We start from the raw sequence: 17,491 nt of genomic DNA, 5'->3' as shown, positions 1-17,491 counted from the left end.
GTGCTCAATGGGATTGAGATCCGGGCTCTTCGAGCGCTGTGACCTTATCTGTCACAGGCTGAGAACAAGTCAAGAAGGTACACTGGGTTTTAGGTTTGTTTGCAAGAGAAGGTTTCATGTATTTCAGTCACGCTTGCACTGAGTACAATGACAACTAGGGGAATAAACATAAAATACATAAAAGTACAAGAAAATGTTTGGCAATGACAACAGTCTATTGCGCCAGTCTACCATGAAATACTTTAAGACACTGAAGGCTTCAACAATGATCAAAACAGCCCCATATCTTCCTGTATTATACAGTACCTGAGGTGGATGCTGTCAGAYAGTATCCATACTCCTTGGTGTTACTAGGTGAAGCTGCTTTTGGATATTTTGGGATGTCAGATTGTCAGCCTGTGAGGTGAGATGGGGTTCATATCCATTACCCCTCTACTGAACCCACCTATCAGGGGAACTTCAAACGCCTTTGAGCGCTGGGGCACCTCTATCCACGCACAGCAATCTGCATCTCGTTACTGTCTGATTCCACCTCTCAGCTTTTCAACTTTATATTTCACTTCAGACTGTATAATGTGCTGAATCTGATGACTCTCTGCCTTAACAGACAAGCACAGACAGAAAGGGTGGAGGGCTTTTAACTAGCAAGCCGCACATGCTGCTTTYCAGCGTTTTTCAGTTTGCTTTTTAAAACTAGCCTATTTAAAAGCTATTTATATGGCATCACTGAGAACACCCCTGTGGATTTATATAAAAGGTGACAAAGGGAGCTGCAAAATAATCATCATGACATATGAGTTTCCTGAAAACAATGACTCATAATGCAATCTAATAGTTTTCTGTTTAGTGGTGCTCAGACTGTATAGCAGTCAACCTTTTGTGTTGATATAATATMTTATAGAGATACACAAACTAGATTCACACGTTGTCTAGATGGGATCATGATGTATCTATGACACATACTGTGCCTTCAGAAAGTATTCACACCCCTTGACTTTTTCTACATTTTGTTGTGTTACAGCCTAAATTCAAAATGGATTAAAWCAATTGTTTCTCTCACCCATCTACACACAATACCCCATAATGACAAAGTGAAAACATGTTTTTAATTTATGCAAATATATTGAAATGAAAAACAGAAGTATCTAATTTACATAAGTATCTAATTTGCATAAATATCCACACCCCTGAGTCAATACTTTGTAGAAGCACTTTTGGCAGCTTTTACAGCTGTGAGTCTTTCTGGGTAAGTCTCTAAGAGCTTTCCACACCTGGATTGTGCAACATTTGCACATGATTATTTTCAAAATTCTTCAAGCTCTGTCAAATTGGATGTTGATCATTGCTAGTCAACCATTTTCAGGTCTTGCCATAGATTTTGAAGTAGATTTAGAGTCAAAACTGTAACAGTGGATGTTCCTGCCACTCAGGAACATTCACTGTCTTCTTGGAAAGCAAATCCAGTGTAGATTTCAAATCAAATCAAACGTTATTGGTCACATACACATATTTCTCAAATGTTATTGCGGATGTAGTGTTCCTTGTTTGTGTTCCTTGCTCCAACATTGCAGTAGTATCTAACAATTCACAACAACACACACAAATCTAAAAGTGAAGAATGGAATTAAGAAATATATAAATATTACGACGTGCAATGTTGGAGTGGCATTGACTAAAATACAGTAGAATAGAATACAGTATATACATATGAAAAAAAGCAGTATGTAGACATTATTAAAGTGACCAGTGATTCCATGTCTATGTATATAGGGCAGCAGCCTCTAAGGTGCATGGTTGAGTAGCCGGCTAGTCATGGCTATTTAACAGTGATGGCCTTAAGATTGAAGCTGTTTTTCAGTCTCTCAGTCCCAGCTTCGATGCACCTGGACTGACCTCGCTTTCTGGATGATAGGTGTCCTGGAGGGCAGGCAGTGTGCCCCCGGTGATTGCATCGTCTGTGGATCTATTGGGGCGGTAAGCAAATTGAAGAGGATCTAGGGTGATATGATCCTTAACTAGCCTCTCAAAGCACTTCATGATGACAGAAGTGAGTGCTACGGGGCAATAGTCATTTAGTTCAGTTACCTTTGCTTTCTTGTGTACAGGAACAATGGTGGACATCTTGAAGCAAGTGGGGCCAGCAGACTGGGATAGGGAGAGATTAAATATGTCCGTAAACACTCCAGCCAGCTCTGCGCATGCTCTGAGGGTGTGGCTGGCAGCCTTGTGAGGGTTAACGCGCTTAAATGTCTTACTCACGTCGGCCACGTGAGTAAGACCTTGGGAGCGGGCCGCGTCGGTGGCAATATGTTATCCTCAAAGCGGGCGAAGGTGTTTAGCTTGTCCGGAAGCAAGTCGTCGGTGTCCGTGAAGTGACTGGTTTTCCCTTTGTAATCTGTGATTGTCTGTAGCCCCTGCCACATACGTCTCGTGTCTGAGCCGTTGAATTGCAACTCCACCTTGTCTCTGTACTGACGTTTTACCTGTTTGATTGCCTTACGGAGGGAATAACTACACTGTTTGTATTCAACCATATTTCCAGTCACATTGCCATGGTTAAATACAGTGTTTGTTGTATTCCTACTGAAAGGTGAATTCATTTCCCAGTGTCTGGTGGAAAGCAGACTGAACCAGGCTCAACCCCCCCATACCCATAACATGATACAGCCACCATTATAATTGGAAATATGGAGAGTGGCACTCAGTAATGTGTTGTATTGGATTTGCCCAAAACATAACACTTTGTATTCAGGACAAAAAGTGAATTGCTTTGCCACATTATTTTAGTGCCTTGTTGCAAACAAGATGCAGTTTTTGGAAAATGTTTAAATCTTTACAGGCTTCCTTCTTTTCACTCTGTCAATTAGGTTAGTATTGTGAAGTTTTCTTCTTTCACAGCCATTAAACTCTGTAACTGTTTTAAAGTCACTATTGGCCTCTTGGTGAAATCCCTGAGTGGTTTCGTTCCTCTACGGCAACTGAGTTAGGAAGGATGCCTGTATCTTCGTGGTGACTGGGTGTATTGATACACCATCAAAAGTGTGATTAATAACTTCACCATGTTCAAAGGGATATTCAATGTCTGCTTAAAAAAAACTAATTTACCAATCGGTGCCCTTCTTTTTGCGAGGCATTGGAAAACCTCCCTGGTCTTTGTGGTTGAATCTGTGTTTGAAATTCACTGCTTGACTGAGGGACCTTACAGATAATTGTATGAGTGGGGTAAAGAGACGAGGTCGTCATTCAAAAACCCTGTTAAACAATATTATTGCACACAGAGTGAGTCCATGCTACTTATTATGTGACTGGTTAAGTGCATTTTTACTCCTGAACTTATCTAGGCTTGCCATAACAAGGGTTGAATACTTATTGACTTAGGACAATTCAGCTTATTAATTATAATTTTTTTGAAAAACATAATTCCACTTTCACATTATGGGTTATTGTGTGTAGGCCAGTGACAAAAACATCTTCATTTAATCCATTTTAAATTCAGGCTGTAACACAACAAAATGTGGAAAAAGTGAAGGGGTGAGAATACTTGTATAGCATCACCACATAACACTCATATCCAAACCTCTCGTGTCAACACCTCCCTGAATCTACTCTCTTGTCTCACAGCCAGCGGTGTAGTGGGGGCTATACGCAGGTACAGTATATGCCGTATAACATATTCTCACTTCTGAATCCCCAAAAATGTGTATCAAAGTAATGTAGTGGAAGTATCCACCGTATCAATTAGCCTATGTAGTAGAATAGAGAAATCATGCACAAAGTACCCTACCAACGGGACATTAAAAACTGTAATATCCTATGTTTCACGGAATCGTGGCTGAATGACGACAGTTTCAGCGAACTTTCACCCAAGATGTCCACCAGATGCATATGCATTTTATTTTTCCATATATCTAGCCAAGATTTCCCGTACTTCACACACGTGCTTCGCTTTCCAGTAGCTAAACGCTAGCTAGTTCAAGTCTGTGACTGTACTTCCGTTTGTACCACTGCACGGTAAACAAACGCACAAGCTGAAAATATTGAAAGCATGCGGTACACAGAATGCACTGCAACCTAGTGCGGCATCCCCAACGTAGAGTTGCGGACTGCTACATTGACAATTAATGACTTCCGCTGAAACGCGAAGAGTTTGATGCATCTGGTGGACATAAGGTGTACTAGAGTAGTTAGGAAAGACGTTTTTAAACTTATGATATCTGCCAGTAAATGCTAACGAAGACAGCAATGGGTATGCAAACCAGGTATTGAAAAACTTTGGTCCGAAGTCTTAGTTGAACTTTGTTGTGTGCAGTTCAGTCATAATGCGCTGTTTGACTGGACATTTCTATAGGGTTTCACAAAAAAACCTTCMCAATTAAATTATGACAGCAAAGTAGGCCTCCTGGCACAATTATATTATAATGATTTATATCAATCGGGATCCATTTGTTTTGGATACTCTGCCATCACATGTACACTGTAGATGTAACGTCTTCTTCCAACTCACACTCTCATACACATTTGTAACTTATTTTGTACATAATGTTTCTGCAACCGTATCTTACAGCAAAAAAGAGCTTCTGGATATCAGGACAGCGATCACTCACCTCAGATTAGACAAAGATTTTTTCTTCAAAAAACAAGACGCACAAGATATTCTACAAAAAAACAGCAGGGCCGACATCCCCGTTATTTGCAAGAGGAAGCGACGCAGGTACAGAGGACAAAGAGCCGGATGCCTGGTCAGGACCCGGAAAAGGCGAGTGGGAAAGCTGCCCGTTACCGTCAATATTACTCGCCAACGTGCAATCATTGGACAATAAACTGGATGAGGTACGATCACAAATATCCTACCAACGTGACATCAAAAACTGTAATATCCTATGTTTCACGGAATCGTGGCTGAATGACGACAGGGATATTCAGCTAGCGGTATACACGCTGCACCGGCAAGATAGAATAGCACACTCCGGTAACACGAGGGAGGGGGGCGGACTGTGCATATTTGTAAACAACAGCTGGGGCACGAAATCTAAGAAAGTCTCTAGATTTTGCTCGCCTGAAGTAGAGTATATTGTGATAAATTGCAGGCCACACTACTTGCCTAGAGAGTTTTCAGCTATACTTTTCGTGGCTGTTTATTTACCACCACAGACAGATGCTGGCACTAAGACCGCACTCAGTCAGCTGTATAAGGAAATAAGCAAACAGGAAACCACTCGGCCAGAGGCGGCGCTCCTAGTGGCCGGAGACTTTAATGCAGGGAAACTTAAATCAGTTCTACCAAATTTCCCCCCCAACCCCTCTTTTTACACTGCTGCTACTCTTTGTTAATCATACATGCATAATAATTTTAACTATACATTCATGTACATACTACCTCAATTGGCCCGACCAACCAGTGCTCCCGCACATTGGCTAACCGGCTATCTGCATTGTGTCCCACCCACCACCCGCCAACCCCTCTTTTACACTACTGCTACTCTCTGTTCATCATATATGCATAGTCACTTTAACCATATCTACATGTACATACTACCTCAATCAGCCTGACTAACTGGTGTCTGTATGTAGCCTCGCTACTTCTATAGCCTCGCTACTGTATATAGCCTGTCTTTTTACTGTTGTTTTATTTCTTTACCTACCTATTGTTCACCTAATACCTTTGTGTGCACTATTGGTTAGAGCCTGTAAGTAAGCATTTCACTGTAAGGTCTACACCTGTAGTATTCAGCGCACGTGACAAATAAACTTTGATTTGATTTGATAGATCCCCTGAACGCAGCTCACTTTCCAGCCCACTTTCCAGCTCACACTCTCAAACACATAGATCCCCTGAACACAGCTCACTTTCCAACCCACTTTCCAGCTCACACTCTCAAACACATAGATCCCCTGAACGCAGCTCACTTTCCAAACCCACTTCCAGGCTCACACTCTCAAACACATAGATCCCCTGAACACAGCTCACTTCCAGCCCACTTTCCAGCTCACACTCTCAAATACATAGTCCCCTGAACGCAGCTCACTTTCCAAACCCACTTTCCAGCTCACACTCTCAAACACATAGATCCCCTGAACGCAGCTCACTCTCCAGATCCCAATCACCTGAATTCTGATCACCTGTTCCACACACCTGTATGTCATTTATCACACACTATTTAGTTCAGTTCTTTGCACCCCTCATGTGTGAGGTATTATTTGTTTTGTGGACACACTTCTATTGGAGTGCTGGGTTTCCCATAATTGAATTCTCCTGTGTATGATAGTTTTGGCCTGCCTCACTAATGACACCTGTTGCCTATTCCTTGCATGTACTTATGATCAGATTTCCTGTTATTCAACCTATTGCCTGATCTCCTGGATAACGTTACTAGCCTTTTCCCTGCCTGTACTGTTTCCTTTTTGGCCCCCCTGTGTATGACCTTCTGCCTGTCCCTGGACCCAGCTACCTGCCTCCTCCTGTGGTCCTTTACTATAAAACAACCTGCTGCGCCCTGCGCTTTAAACCAGCTCTCTGTCTCCCAGTTGTTCATTACAGTAGACCTACATTGTAGACTACAGTATAGAAATCAAATGTCTCTTGCTAGGTGCCCAATTGAATTAAAGAGCAACTACACCCTCTCAAAATACATCTCCTGATGTGGTTTCAGCATTGTTGTGGACTTAGAACACCCAATTTGTTCCAGTTTTCTATTTAAAACATTAAAGGTTTCACACAGAGGCATCTTCCCACTGGGCACAGATGTCAAATCAACATCTAGTCCACACTGGTTCAATGTAACTTCATTGAAATGACGTTTTAAACAATGTTTGATTTCTACCAGGGTGTGCCCAGTGGGTTTGTTCACCAGGCGGGCCGTTTGAGAATGATTTAGCCAAGTTAGGGTATATGCATTTCTCCAGCACCACTACCCACCACCACTGCCACCACTCACCACTAACTTGCACCACGCCCACTACCACCACTGCACCACTGGCACCAACTACACCCACTGCACCACTCACCACTTACACCACCTGCACACGTCACCCACTGCACCACTACACCACTAACCACTCACCACTACACCACTACACCACTAACACCACTGCACCACTACACCACTACACCACTGCACCACTACACCACATCCACTACACCACTACACCACGCACCACTGACCATACCACCTCACCACTGCACCACTTACACCACTACACCACGGCACCACTGCACCACTACAACCACTCACCACTACACCCACTGCACCACTTGCACCACTTACACCACTACCACCACTGCACCACTGCACCACTACACCACTATCACCACTACACCACTGCACCACTACACCACTGCACCACTGCACCCACTACACCACCACTAACACCACTACACCACTAGCACCACTACACACTCACCACTGCACCACTGCCACCACTGCCCACCACTGCACCACTGCACCACTACAACCACTGCACCACTCACCACTACACCACTGCACACTACACCCCACCTCACCACTGGCACCACTACACCACTGCACCACTACACCACTACACCACTGCACCCCACTACACCACACACCACTTGCTCACAGCTGGTGCTTTTCCCTGTGCTCTGAAATCAATCTACCACAGGCAGGCTACTGGTGCTACCAATCGAGGAAACATCCTGCCTGGTCTATGTTATCGCCTTCATAACAACATTCGGGCTCTAATGCTGCTCTTCCCTCTTCAGAAGACAACTGGTGGTGGGCTCAAAATGGTATGTGTTCAAGTTGAGGACACAATTTGTGTACTCCACGGATAAAATACTCTCAACACACAACACACATGCAAGCACGCACACAAATAAATACGTTACCTTCTCTCCTGTCATTCCGAAGACACTTTACCTTGGGCAACTTGGTGAGTAGAAGGCAGTCATTATTGCTGAAAAAGAGCATTGATTCAGGGTTAGATGCAATGTCATCAACAGTGTCACCCACCACATTGCAATGGTACTGGACTTTGAATTGTAATAAACACATTGACAGAGACAGGGGAAAATCTTTCAATCACTGATCATTTTTTTTCCGGCAGATGACCCAGAATGGGAGAGCTCGTCTCATCATCTCCAATCCATGCCACAACTGCCTCCTTGCTGGAATCATGTCTATCTCTAGCTCTGCTCACAGCTTCTCCTCTACTCTACTCACCATCCTCACTGTTAGTCATCCTACAGTTACAGGATGATCTTACTCCTACTCACCATCCTCACTGTTTAGTCATCTACCTAGTATCGAGATGATCTACTCTAACTCACCATCCTCAACTGTAGTCATCTACAGTATCAGGATGATCTACTCTACTCACCATCCTCACTGTAGTTCATTACAGTATCAGGAATGATCACACTCCTACCTCACCCCATAAACCTTCCGTCAGCCTCCATCTCCGACAGTATCACGGTGATGAATCTACTCTACTCACCATCCACTGTAGTCATCTACAGTATCAGGAAGGATTCTACTCTACTCACCATAAACTCACTGTAGTCATCTACAGTTATCAGAATGATTCTACTCTACTCACTGTATCATTCTACAGTATCAGGATGATCACCTACTCACCATCTCACTGTAGTCATCTCAGTTATCAGGATGATCTACTCTACTCACTAACTCACTGTAGTCATGTACAGTATCAGGATGATCTACTCTACTCACCAAACTCACTGTAGTCACTCTACAGTTATCAGGATGATCTACTCTACTCACCATCCTCACTGTAGTCATCTACGTATCAGGATGATCTACTCTACTCATCCATCACTCACTGTAGTCATCTACAGTACCAGTATTGATCTACTCTACTCACCATAACCTCACGTGTAGTCATCTACATATCAGGATGATCTACTCTACTCACCATCCTCACTGTAGTAATCTACAGTACCAGGATGATCTACTCTACTCACCCTAACTCACTGTAGTCATCTACAGTACCAGGATGATCTACTCTACTCACCATAACTCACTAGTATCATCTACAGTATCAGGATGATCTACTCTACTCACCATCCTCACTGTAGTCATCTACAGTATCGGAATGATCTACTCTACTCACCATCCTCACTGTAGTCATCTACAGCACCAGGATGATCTACTCTACTCACCATAACTCACTGTATCATCTACAGTACCAGTATGAATCTACTCTACTCACCATAACTCACTGTAGTCATCTACTAGACCAGTATGATCTACTCTACTCACCATAACTCACTGTAGTCATCTACAGTATCAGGATGATCTACTCTACTCACCATCCTCCTGTAGTCATCTACAGCAACAGGTGATCTACTCTACTCACCATAACTCACTGTAGTCAACTACAAGCACCAGGATGATCTACTCTACTCTACCGATACTTACTTCACTGATTGTATTCATCTACCAGGATGATCTACTCTCCTTACTCCACCCAAACTCACTGTAGTCATCTACCAGGATGATTCTACTCTCCTCTACTCACCATCCTCACTGTAGTCATCTACCAGGATGATCTTACTCTCCTCTACTCACCAAACTCACTGTAGTCATCTACCAGGATGCAATCTACTCTCTCCATCTACTCCACCATCCTCACTGTAGTCATCTACCAGGATGATCTACTCTCCTCTACTCACCATACCTCACTGTAGTCATCTACCAGGATGATCTTCTCTTCCTCTACTCACCATCCTCACTGATAGTCACTACCAGGATGATCTCTCTCCTCTACTCACCATCCTCACTGTAGTCATCTACCAGGATGATCTACTCTCCTCTACTCACCATCCTCACTGTAGTCATCTACCAGGATGATCTCGTGAATCAGGTGGACTGGCGTCCGGTTCAGCACACTGCAAAAGGAAAGGGGAGAAACAGTAGAGTTAGTAGAAACTATTGCATTTCTTAAAGACGACAATCGTTACAGAGCTGCAAGTACTGTAATCTACTTTTCCCCCACATTATGGGAAAAATTGAGAATGGCATTTCGGCTTTAATAAACCAACACTATTTCATTAGTTCTGAAGATTAAAAAATTAAAAATTCATAACGTCAGCCCCCAAAATTCAATTTGGATGGTTTTCTATTAAGTGTATGGGAAAATACAGGACCACTCTTTCTGGCTGTAGCTCTTTTTCCTCCTAACACCATCCTTTCATATTAAACTCTCACTTTATAAGAACCAGACTGGAATCCCCCTCTAACATTATCTCTCCTCTCCTGGGGCACATGGCTGAACAGCAGGTCATGGAGCAAGAAGAGATGGAGAGAGAGCTGCAACACCTCCCTCAAATGACTTCACCTTTTATCCCAGTCTGAATCAAGTCACATCCACCCTCTTCTCCTCCCTCGCAGGCACTCATTCCCTCTACCTACCACACCCACAAATTATCTCTCTCTCTCTCTATTCCCTGATCTACACCACTCCGCCCACCTAAAGCTAAACCTCTCTCCTCTCCTCTCAGCCTGGCCAACTTCCTGGAGAGATTACACACACCAGTGGAGAGCAGAGCATGTCTACCCAGACAGCCAATCAGCATAACCATCCCTGTCCCATTACTGGTCAGGCGTGCTCCGGTGATAGCGGTGAAATTATGGAAGGGGACAACACAGTGATGCTCACAGGACTCAAGGTGGATTTGCTGTGTGATTTGTAGCATGGTGTGAGGGCATCTCTCTCTTTCCCTTCCTTTCTCTCTTTCTCTCACTGTCTTTCCACCCCCGCCCTCTCCCTCTGCCGTGTGCTCTCTCTCTCTCTCTCTCTCTCTCTCTCTCTCTCTCTCTCTCTCTCTCTCTCTCTCCTCCTCTCCTGTCTGGGTGAATAATTGGAGGGCTGTCAGGCTTGTAGGTCTGTTCTTCTATCGCTGTGCATGCTGGACCCATTCATCACTCCATTCCCCTCCACCTCTCCCCCTCCTCTTCCCTCCCTCTCTATCCCGCTCCATCCACCCTCCACTGGCGCCTGATCCTCATGCCTTTATTAATGCCCCTGACAGAAATCCGTTCCTGGTGGCAACAGGAAAAGCTTTACAGTAAGACAGAGCCCTGATTCAGATTCTAAATGCAGCCTAATCAGGGGAGGCGGATGACTATAGCCCTGTGGGCTATATCTAGAACAGCAGCATCACTAATGTCTACTGTAGACTTTATTCTAGACTGTATTTTCCCCTCTTTTTATGATAATCAGTCGGTTTCATATGAAGACTAAAATGTAATGTATCGGGCATGAATAACATTTAAGTGAAAGTTCTCTCAAACCATGTAAAATACCTAATATAGCATGTGAGTCAGTCGTAAATGTGGCGAGAAGTTCTGAGAAAACACAATTGAGTTGAGAGTCTCATGTGGGAGTTCCAAAGCTGGGTCCAGACCGATACTGTAGAATTTGGCATTCACTACGACACTGACTGTTCCAAGAACATCAAACCCACTGAGAAAACATTTAGTCTGCGCTGGATGTAGACAGTACTGTACGTCAAATCTATTATGGACTGTCGGATGACTGCTAAATGAAAGATTGACAGACATATTTGTGAAACTTTTTTGGGGAAAGACAGCTAGAAACCTACAAATATTAGGCAATTAACCATTTTCAATACAAAAACGGATTAATTGGCATCATTCCAAAGCCAGGTTAGGTAATATTTCCTTTCAAAATGAAGCTAACACAAACCATGTGGAATTACTACCCACAATAAAAAGGACTGGGTTAGCAGAGCGGTAGAAATGTGTTTAATGTACATTGCGGTCTTAGAATGTCGTTATATTGATTCCTGCTGTGTTTATGGGGTGGCTCAGCACTTTGAGTCCACACTCACCACCCAAACACAGGAGAGAAGSCCTTTGACTGCCAAATTCATTTCTGTTTCCCCTGATGCATTCCAAAATGCCTGAGTAGGAGGAAGACATTATGAGTAAACACAGCATCAATAAAATCCATTGTGGCACATGCAGGAATAGGTGACATTTGGAAAATAATACAGTCTACATYACCCACTGGGCACAGATGTCATTTCAACATTTAGTTTTGATTTACATTTGGCTGAGTTGTGAATTCAACGTGAAATCTACCACAAATGTCACCATGTCATTGTATTTAGGTTAAAAGTTGGGTAAAAAAAAGAAAAGAAAAGAGATAATTCCTTTACGTTGATAACTTTTTGCAAATYCAATACATTTTCCACATTGATTCGACGTCATCACATAGAATGTTTTAGGGGGAAATGACATGGAAACAACGTTGATTCAACCAGTTTTTCCCCAGTGGGTATTTTCCCATTTGTTTAGTGCTGATCGTCATGAGTGTGTACTGAAGGCGTCAGCTCGCTCTATATTAATCACACTACTCACTACCCATTTAGACATGTTTTGACCACCTACTTCTCCTCTATGGCTGTTTGGCACAGAGAGCGTCTCGTCAAACATCAGTAGAATATAGCATCCCGGTGTAGTATGGGGTAAATGACTGTTTCCCTGTTCTTAGTTTGCTTTACCTGCTGTGGATATGAAAACACAGGCCTATCCTTCCTGCTCCTCCTCACCTCACCTCTCCTCACCTCTCCTGACTTCACTATTCCTCCTCTTTCAAATTCCCCCCCTTTCCTCTCATTTATTTTCCTCTACTTTCCACTCTCATCCCACTGTGTATTCATTATCTCTACCTCTCTTCCCTTACCCCCCCCCCCCCTCTTCTCACTTCCATATTATTCTCCTCCCCTCTCTTTCTCTGATCTATCGGTCCCAGCACTGTCGAGAGAGCAGGTCTTAAGAGGGTTTCCAGCCTGTTGCCCCCTCTCCACCTCTGAGGGTTCTGAGGGCTGGACTGTAATAATATCCTGTCAGCACTAACACAAATCAAAGAGAGAGGCCACGGCCTGCTTTTCAACTTCGCTCTGATCAATGTTTGCGTTCTGGCGTCAGAGAGAGAGAGAGAGAGAGAGAGAGACTGAGAGAAGAGAGAGAGAGAGAGAGAGAGAGAGAGAGAGGAGAGAGAGAGAGAGAGAGAGAGAGAGGAGAGAGAGAGAGAGAAGACGAGAGAGAGAGAGAGGACTAACAGACAGACTGGCTGAGGATTCTGGTGGCTGTGCGTCAGGGGGTCTATCTGGGTCTAACCAGCCTATGCAACCCCAGACAACTTGATTAATGCAGGAGAAATCTCAGGAGATGAGGGTTGTTGTTTTTCTTATAGCTACGATACCCGGCGTGCGCGGCCGCAGCGTGTGGTGGAGGGCTGAGTGGAGGCTGTGTAATTACATGGCAGGCAGAAATAGAGGCCGTCATGATTACACAAAACATGCCGACAGACATGGAGCACTGTGTTAATTAAACCCCACCCACTGAGGGCTGAGGACCCCTGAGGGCCACAGGAAGGTACTGGTACTGTGCCACCTCAGGAGGTATTTAACTGCTGGCTATGTGGCTCAGTGTGCTGTATACAGTACACTACCCTGGACAAAGTAGTATGTAATGAGGTAGGCACACACGCAGAAAGAGAGAGAGAGAGAGAGAGAGAGAGAGAGAAGAGACGAGAGAGGAGAGAGAGAGAGAGAGAGAGAGAGAGAGAGAGAGAGAGAGAGAGAGAGAGAGAGAGAGGAGAGTGAAGGAGAGAGAGAAACCCTAAAAAGACTAAATAATTTCCAGAGAAGATCCAGATCTCAGGACTTAGACCAAAGTTCGCAATTTTGTACAAAATATATAGAGTACTGTACTCACTACAATTACTTAGGTTTAAAAATAAGCTCAACTGGACAACTTACTGAGGCAGTGAATGAACTGAGAGAGAAGCACGCAGGGCTTCTACCGCCATTAAAAAAACGGAATTCAAATTGAAATACCTATTCAAATTTGGCTTAAAACTAATTTGAATGTGTCATTGAACCAATTGCACTTTTGGCAGCGAGGTGTGGTGTCCACTTGCAAAAACAAGATTTCACAAATGGAGCAAACACCCCATGAAACCTTCATTGCAGAGTTCTGTAAGATTCTCCTACATGTCAAGAGGAAAACTCAAAACAATGCCATGCAGGGCAGAATTAGGCCAATATCCACTTATAATAAAAAACTCAAAAAAGAGGAATTCAGTTTTGGAAACATTTAAAATATCATTACCAAGCCCATGCAAATGCCAAGAGCTGAGCAAAGAAAGAGTCCCCTCATCCAGCTGGTTCCTGGGGGCTTGAGTTCACCAAACTGTTCTACTAACACCACTGAAGCCTTCAGGACCAGACATCCAATCAATCAGAATAAACCAAATTACAACACAGTTCAAAACAAAAACTATATTGCTTATTGTTGAAAAACAAGCACCAAGCCACAAAGCAAAATGCAGTGCTTTCTGGCCCTAAATCGAAAAGTACACCGTGGCTAAATATTTGACCATGGTTACTGATCAAAACCTTAGAAAAACCTTGACAAAGTACAGGCTCAGTGAGCAACAGCCTTGCCATTGAGAAGAGGTAGACACAGGAAAACATGGCTCCCTGTAGAGGAAAGGCTGTGCAACCACTGCACAACAGCAGAACCTGAGACAGAGCTGCATTTCCTGACCAAAATGTCAAAAAACATAAAACAATTAGAGAGTGTCATTTTACACCAAATTGAAAACCCATATTCAATGTTTTAAAGACCTCTCTGATGAGAGTAGGCTACCCGTCCTTTTGGGGAGGACACAGAGAGCTGTGGGTTGGCAGCGCGCTACATTGCTTGCCTGCCATAGATGAGGGACAGTGTCTGACAGACCAATCAACCTGAACATTCCTCTACTGTATGCTTATTGTTATTGTTCAATGTATGGTTATTTTGACCCTTGTGTTTGTTGTTGCTGTTGTCCGTTTGACAATTTTGATTCTTTATTATTTTCATATTGTATAATATCCAAAGTAAGCTTTGGCAATATGTACATTGTTTACGTCATTGCCAATAAAGCAAATTTGAATGAATTGAATTTAAAATTTGAGAGAGACAGAGAGAGAGAAGAGAGAGAGACAGGAGAGAGAGAGAGAGGAAGAGAGAGAGAGATACAAAGAGAGAGAGAGAGAGAATACAAAGAGAGAGAGAGAGAAAGAGAGAGAGACATAGAGAGAGAGAGAGAGAGACAGTGTCACGACTTCCACTGAAGGTGGTTTCCTCTCCCTGTTCAGGCGGTGCTCGGCGGTCGGCGTTGCCGGCCTACTAGCCGAGCACCGATCCATTTTTCCTTTTCCGTTGTTTTGTCTTTTGTTCTTCACACCTGGTTTTCATTTGCTTTTCATTTCTGTGTGATAATTACCCCTGTTGCCTGCTTAGGTTTGTGCGGGATTATTTGTTTCATGTTGCTCATTGAGGTTGTGCCTCAGTTATTTTCACGTATATACCGATTGTGTATAAGTTTAAGGAGCGTTGTTTTTCCTCCTTCCGTGAGTAACTGTGTTCTCTTTTGTCGTGGGCGTTTATTTGGTATTGTACCTGACCCTATTGTTGTGGACTTGCCTATTAAAAGACGCTACTTGGACATCTCTGCTCTCCTGTGCTTGACTCCTTCACCTACCTCTAAATACAATATCGCAACACACAGAGAGAGAGAGASAGAGAGAGAGACGTGTGTGTTTTCTAGATGAATTCATTATCAGAAAAGTGAACTGCTATTTGCTGCTTCTCTGTTGATATTGTTTGGGATGGAGCCTGAAGCTAGGCACCATTATATCCTGAGTCTCTGAGCCTGCAGTGAAGCAACAGGCGCAATTACAAACCTTTTTTCTTTGCAGGAGAAGTGTGTAATTGTGATAAAGTTGCAAACGGAGAAGCCGTCCAAAAACCACAGGGACGGGCAGGCTGTAACCTACTGGGAGGTATTGTCTTTTAATTGGTTGAAACTGCAGAGCTTTGAAAATGGTTTGGGGCGGACACATAAACTGGACAGTTTCTCCTGAGTGGAGTGGTGGTCAGGACTCTCTGCGTGATCATTAAGCGATCACACAGAGAGCTGAACCAGCTTCAGGAGAGGTTGACAGGGGAGGCCTGACGCTGGGCTGTATTGTGCTGAGGCAAGCTGCTGAGGCAAGCTGCTGAGGCAAGCTGCTGAGGCAAGCTGCTGAGGCAAGCTGCTGAGGCAAGCTGCTGACACCCAGGGATAGGGAGAGGTGAGGAGGAGGTGAGGCAGAAGTGAGGCAGCTATGGGAAAGGTCAAGGGTCAGGCTGGGAAGACAATAGAGGGATTTGGCAGGGTTAAGTGGGGAGTCCATATGAGTAAGGCAAAGGTCTGAGAGCAAACTGACAGTGACCTAGTCCAGAGTCAGTAAACAGGGCAGGCTCAGGGGTCTCTTACCTCCTGATGGTGCGTAGCAGAGTAGAGCGGGCCTCGTTGTGGAAGGTGATGACAATGGAGGTGGAGGGCAGATCTGGGTCATAATGTAGCGTGGTGCACCTGAGAGAGAGAGAGAGAGAGAGAAGAGAAGGAGAGAGAGATACAGAGAGAGAGAGGAGGAGAGAGAGAGAGGAGCAAGAGACAGAGAGAGAAGAGAGAGATACAGAGAGAGAGAGAGAGAGAAGAGAGAGAGAGAGAGAGAGAGGAGAGACGAGGACAGAGAGAGATAGACAGACAGAGAGAAAGGACAGTGAAGAGATAGAGAGATACCAAGAGAGAGAGAGAAAGAGAGAGAGAGATATTACAGAGACAGAGAGAGAAGAGGGGGGGTGTAAAACTATAACTTAATTAAATCAATGTATACTGGCAATACGTCAGCATTAAATTGGCAAGAAAAGAACAGAGTCTTTAACCAGGGGCGGGGCCTTTCGTTCAGGTTGTAATCTGAGCCATTGCACTCTTCAATATTTACAATCAACGAATTGGCCACTATTCTAGAAAATTCCTCAGCCCCTGGTGTTAGTCTCCCACAATTCAGAATTTAAATGCTACCCTTCCCAGTTGACCTATGCCTGCTGTCACCCACAGCACATGGACCTTACAAGCAGAGCCTGGACCTGCTAGAGCAGACTGCTCAGACCTTGGGCCCTGGCAGTAAACCCCAAAAAGACTAATTTACCATTGAATTTTCGCGGACAATTCCAGATCTCAGGGAAATCTAAGACGAAAGTTCTCAATTGGTACAAAAATAATAAAGTACTTGCCACCACACTACATTACTTTAAGTTTATAAAAAAGCTCAACTGGGACCCTTAATGAGGCAGTGAATGAAACTGAGAGAGAAAGGCACGCAGCAGGCGCATTCTACGCATTTTAAAAATCCAATTCATATTTGAAATACCTATTTCAATATTGGCTAAAACTAATTTGAATGTGTCATTGAACCAATTGCACTTTATGGCACGCGATGTGGTGTCCACTTGCAAACAAGATTTCATCAAATGAGACAAACACCCCATTGAACCTGCATTGCAGAGTTCTGTAAGATTCTCTGACATGTCCAGGGAAAACTACAACAATGGCAGGCAGGTGCAGAATAGGCCAATAATCCATAATATAACAACTATCTCTCTCC

General features: G+C 43.8%; 1 protein-coding gene across 1 annotated transcript in view; it reads right to left on the bottom strand.

Annotated features, from left to right (window-relative positions):
* Positions 1 to 17,491, bottom strand: part of LOC112068142 (polypeptide N-acetylgalactosaminyltransferase 14) — a 125,403-nt gene that overhangs the window by 30,664 nt on the left and 77,248 nt on the right. The window contains 3 exon segments of the mRNA XM_070438048.1: positions 7,846 to 7,914; positions 9,797 to 9,868; positions 16,318 to 16,416. Of these exon segments, the coding sequence (XP_070294149.1) occupies positions 7,846 to 7,914; positions 9,797 to 9,868; positions 16,318 to 16,416 (240 nt within the window).

The sequence above is a fragment of the Salvelinus sp. IW2-2015 genome, unplaced genomic scaffold (assembly GCF_002910315.2).
Source record: "Salvelinus sp. IW2-2015 unplaced genomic scaffold, ASM291031v2 Un_scaffold86, whole genome shotgun sequence".
Classification (NCBI taxonomy): domain Eukaryota; kingdom Metazoa; phylum Chordata; class Actinopteri; order Salmoniformes; family Salmonidae; genus Salvelinus; species Salvelinus sp. IW2-2015.
Note: the sequence above shows the minus strand (reverse complement) of the source record. Positions and strands in the feature narration are given on the sequence as shown.